This window comes from Corvus brachyrhynchos, unplaced genomic scaffold (assembly GCF_000691975.1).
Source record: "Corvus brachyrhynchos isolate BGI_N302 unplaced genomic scaffold, ASM69197v1 scaffold514, whole genome shotgun sequence".
Lineage (NCBI taxonomy): Eukaryota > Metazoa > Chordata > Aves > Passeriformes > Corvidae > Corvus > Corvus brachyrhynchos.
The window spans coordinates 3,579,138-3,584,233 of record NW_008238319.1 but is presented as its reverse complement, the minus strand read 5'-3'; the positions used below and the strand labels follow the sequence as shown (position 1 = coordinate 3,584,233).

Here is a 5,096-nt window from a genome sequence, read left to right as displayed (position 1 = left end):
GAATTTAAGTCACTCCAAGAGGATAAAATCAGCCATGCAGGCATGCCAAACAAATGAAATAATGCCACTTGTTCAGCTATGAAGGTAGTATCAGGTATTCCATTATTTTATTATGTCTCTCTCACAGGCTGGACTGTCTGGTCATAAATCATAGCTAATCTTGCAAACAACAATTTCTAAGTACAACAAACATCAGATTTATTGTTCTTCCAACTGGCACGTTTTCAGTGTTAATGACTAAAAAAAACCCAAACCATTATTCAACAAATGTTTGAGTCATTTGGTATTATTTTAAATTATTAGTATTTCTTTGGTACTCACAGGGTATAAGCCACCAGAAAGGGCCTTTCCAAGAAGAATTATGTCAGGTCTCACATTTTCATGGTCAACAGCCAGCATTTTCCCTGTTCTGGCTAAACCAGTTTGTATTTCATCAGCAATAAACAGAACCTTTAAAGAGAAGAAGAAAAATCTTCTAAAAAACGAAATAAAATCCAAACAGAACAGAGAATTCCTTTCACTCCTAACCCAGTTCCAACAATACAATTATTTTTTTGAGGTATCACAGCAATAATGAAGACAACTTTATTAATAATATGTCAGTGTCTTCCTCTGAAGGTATGAAAAGATTTATGAGTAGCATTTACAAATTAAGAATCTGAGTTCTGTTGGAACAGAGATCACTGATTTTTAAATCAGAGATCACTGATAACCATTTTTTTCAGTGTTTCATTATATGACCCATTATTGTTACTGGTTCTTGGTAGCAGTTATGCACTTCAGCAACAAAGGTCCTGGATAGCCCTGGTAATTGGCTTTGGACCCAAGGAACTTATAATGTGGAAAAGAAATTAAAAGTCAAATTAACCTAAAATAAATGCAGTTGAAGAACATTCATTAGAAACTTAAATCGATGACAATAGTAAAAAATAGTGAAAAATGGTGCACTGCTAAGAAGTACTTTTTAGTGAGGAAACACAAGAAGTATCCCTGCATTATTCCACTGAAAGAAAGGCAAATTATTAAATAGCATATAAAGTTCTATACCTTGTATAGAAGGGTGACCTTGTAAGGTACACCAGTAAACACAGTGTGTAATGTTAAACATTTAATGTTACAGTGAATTCCTCACATTGTGTTTTGTGCAGAGCTCCCTCACTCCTGTGAGATAGCCTTTGTCAGGAACAATCACTCCTGCTTCCCCTTGAATTGGCTCCACCATGAAAGCTGCCACGTTGGGGTCTTGAAGGGCCCGCTGCAACATTGGACGTAGGGAGAGGAAAGAGAGGAAGAAAAAGCTTTTACTCAGGTCAAATATAGAAAATACATATAGCAGAACCTGATTCTAGCCCTGGTGTTCTTCCTCAAAGGAAGAGAAGAGCATTCCTGTCAGGCAGCTCTCCCCGAGTGCCATTTCAGTTCTAACACTGTGTCACTGACTGCAGTGTAAAATCAGCTGCTGTGCTTGCTTGGGAAGGTACAAACCTTGCAGACTGCAAACCCAGACAAGCAGTTTATCAGATCAGTTCATAAATCACCTCAGAAATACCCTCAGTTTCGTATTACCCCATACAAGACAAACAATTGCTCAAGTCTTCCCTTAAGCAAAAAAAGAATGGAGCCCCTCTAGAACAATTTTACCTTAAAGCAAAGTCCACAGGTACATTCCTGTACTACCAAGTTCAAAAAGGTTTAGAAGTCCACGAGGCACAAGAGATTTAATGATTCCCAGCATGAATTTACTGCAGCTTTTCTCAGCATTGCCCCATGAGCAGAATTCCAGCTCCAATGAAGGCATTAAATACTTGCAGGCCTTTCACCATGGGAAGCCTGATGTAGGTTCAAACCTGAACAAGCTTTTCCACACTGCAGCTATAACCCACTGAGAGACCTTTGCTTCCCCTAACCCAACTCCAAGGAGAAAAGCAGCTCTGTTCTATAATCTCTCAATATCCAAAACCCACTCACTTGTATGAAGCAGACCCAACAGGTACAGAGGTTTTTACCCACAGAAATGATGTACCTAATCAAGGTCACCCCCCCACCCCCAACAGCTTGACAGGATTAATCTCAGAGAACACAGGGAAATACAGAATCAGTGGCATTTCAGGAGCTCGTGAAACAGCAGCCTGGCATGGTTTTAAGGATGCTGTGAACCTGAAAATAAGTATTTGCAACTGCAGTGAATTCTAGTCATAGAATCACAGGATGGTCTGGGTGGGAAGGGACCTTAAAGCTCATCCCATCCCACTTCTTGCCATGGGCAGGGGCATTTCCACTAGACCAGGCTGCTAGGAAATTAAACAGATCATGTGGTTTTCCTCTCATGTCCTAAAGCAAAACTGAAAATCAAAACCAAAGCAGAATTTACCCACATTCCAGTTCATAATTATAACAAACACATTCCTTGTATATGTCTACTCACAGATACCTTAACGTCAAAGCAAGGGTTTCAAAGTATAAACTTCTGATTTTCCTTGCTACTTAGCAAAAAGACATTGCAAAATGACTTCTTACAAGAGAACAAGAAGTTGTCAAATACCTCAAGAGCTGGTAGATCATTGTATGGGATCAGTTCAAACCCTGGCATGAAGGGTCCAAACCCATCGTAGCTGGACGGGTCAGTAGAACTGGAGATGGCAGACATTGTCCTGCCCCAGAAGTTGCCAGCTGGAAAAAAAAAAGGAGAAATTGTTACAAAACTGACCAAGAGCCAGAACACTTTAAAGGACATTACACGTCCCATTTGGTGATGCATTTTAAGAGTTATCTAACAACGTATCAGCATCCTTCTCTTAATTGTTAGTATTTTGTATTGATGACATAAATACACTCTGTTGCTATATCAAAAGACAAAAGAAAATTATACTCTAAGACCTGACAATTATACAAAATTTCCTTTAGTTTTGTAATTATACTCTAAGACCTGACAATTATACAAAATAATTTCCTTTAGTTTTGCTAGTAGTCTGAAAAATCGAAAAAAAATCAGATAACATCATTTTAATGATAATGTTCAGCTTTAATGCAATTATTACTTATAAAACGTAGGGGGAAAAAGTATTTAAATAGTAAGCTTTCTTCTGGAAGATTTTATAAAATACAGAACCATTAAACAAAATTAGCATTCACAAAACTGCTTTATCTATAACCAAAAAATACTAAATATAAGATTTTTTTTTTAATTGTATATAGGTTTTTAAAATTTTTCTATTTAACAAATCCCAACAGTCTCTTCAGGAGCAGGTAACTTCTCCCTGTTACAGAGCCAAGCAGGGCAGGCAGGTAAACGAAGGAAATATCCCAACAGAGAATCAGGGTCCAATATTTACTTTAGCAACATTGCTTTTACTTTCATTATATCAAGACTCCAATGTTAATGCCAATTTCTGGAAGACCTGGAGAATGCAGAACAAAAGCCCTGGCAGGTGAAGCCAAGACAGCAGCTTAACCCTATTGCACAATCTAGAAGAAGTGTGGCCGAGGTTTGAGGAATTAATCTACAAAAAAGTTCTGTAAGGAGCCAGTCAGGAGTTAAAAGTACTGCACTTTAAGTGATTAAAAGAGCATGGAGGACTGGATGTGCTTTCCGTGTGACTTCAGGCTGCCTCCCAACAATCCAGTGTCCAGATCCTCAAGACCTCAATTCATAACACACACTCTACATACCTGCAAAAATGATTTTAGCTTTGTATTTTGGAATTCCTTTCACAGTGTAGGCCCATTTCCGAGCCAGTTTACAGGCAGTTTCTCCAGCTTCCACTCCTAAAACATAAAGCAGCACCATTATCACTCTTGCACATGGAACAAGCCATCAATGCAGCAGAAAATGTTACACAACCATTGAATTTCAGAAACAAGAACTAAAATGGAAATAAAATATTTCTTTACCTGTGTTCATTGGAAGAACTTTGTTATAATTGAACATTTTGGTGACAAGCTCCTCATATTCCCCAAGGACATCGTTGTAGAATGCCCTGGATGTCAGGGCCAGTTTTTCAGACTGGGCTTTCAGAGCATCCACAATCTTTGGGTGACAGTGGCCTTGGTTGACTGCACTGTAAGCACTTAGAAAGTCAAAATACTTTCTGCCTTCAACATCCCACACGTAAACACCTGGGAAAACAAACCTGTGGTCAGCACACAGAATAAAGATGACACAGGACAAAAAAGGCTCCTTAAACATAATCAAAGACGAGAGTAAATTTAAATTAAGTGGCAATACATGAACAGCCCACAAGGACTTAAGATATGTTCCAATGCACCTTTTCATGTTCACATTAAAACTCTCCATAGAAGGTAACAGACGAAATTAAGTTGCTTGAAATTTTTCTTGCTGAGTTATTCTGAAGATTATCAAGACTTAGACCTCTGTTTAGATAAATCATTTTAGAGACACCACAAGTTTTTCAGGTGCCCTTATGCATAATGATTCTGCTCTCTAATCAACAATTAGCTGTCTTTGTTTCATCAATGATCTCAATCCTACCACAAAAAAAAATGTTTAGAAATCAATCAGGTCAAAACCATTCTGCCATGATCTCATTACACTTACACAGACACACCCCACCTACAATCTCCAGGAAAAACCTAAATAAAATACCTTTTCCTCTTTCCAGAGCAACAGGCAGTGGGTGATAGTTGTGGGCACCATATTTCGCCTCACGCTCAAAGATGAAATCAGACGAGGGAGGTCCCTGAATGGTTTTTTTAGGAGCAACTGAGGTGGCAGAGCTCAGCGAGGAATGAAGGCCTCGGCAGAGAACAGCAAGGTTCTGGGAGCGGGTTAGCTTGGAAAGCATGATGAACTTCAGGAATTCTGATACAGATCTGGAGGGAAAAAAATAAAGAGAGTTAATAATTAGCACTAAGAACACTTCAGAAGCAATGTCTGACACGATTGAAGTGGTTTTACTGCCAGGATTCCAGGTTCCTCAACTATTTTGAAATTCAGCCAAAAAGCTTATATGAAGTATAAATTAAAGGGGAATTAACTTCAAACAAGTTGTTTTTTCTATTCTAAAGTACACTTACAGAAAGAAAAAGAAAACTAAACTGTGTGACTCAGCAAGTCTATGAATCAGTTACATCATTTT

General features: G+C 38.3%; 1 protein-coding gene across 1 annotated transcript in view; it reads right to left on the bottom strand.

Moving 5' to 3' along the window:
* Positions 1 to 4,854, bottom strand: part of OAT (ornithine aminotransferase) — an 8,114-nt gene extending 3,260 nt beyond the window's left edge. Inside the window, exons 1-6 of the mRNA XM_008633336.2 lie at positions 4,604 to 4,854; positions 3,892 to 4,116; positions 3,670 to 3,765; positions 2,543 to 2,670; positions 1,133 to 1,255; positions 322 to 450 (exon numbers count right to left, since the gene is read on the bottom strand). Of these exons, the coding sequence (XP_008631558.1) occupies positions 322 to 450; positions 1,133 to 1,255; positions 2,543 to 2,670; positions 3,670 to 3,765; positions 3,892 to 4,116; positions 4,604 to 4,802 (900 nt within the window). The 5' untranslated portion in view covers positions 4,803 to 4,854. The remainder of the gene's footprint in view (positions 1 to 321; positions 451 to 1,132; positions 1,256 to 2,542; positions 2,671 to 3,669; positions 3,766 to 3,891; positions 4,117 to 4,603) is intronic.
* Positions 4,855 to 5,096: the final 242 nt, after the last annotated feature.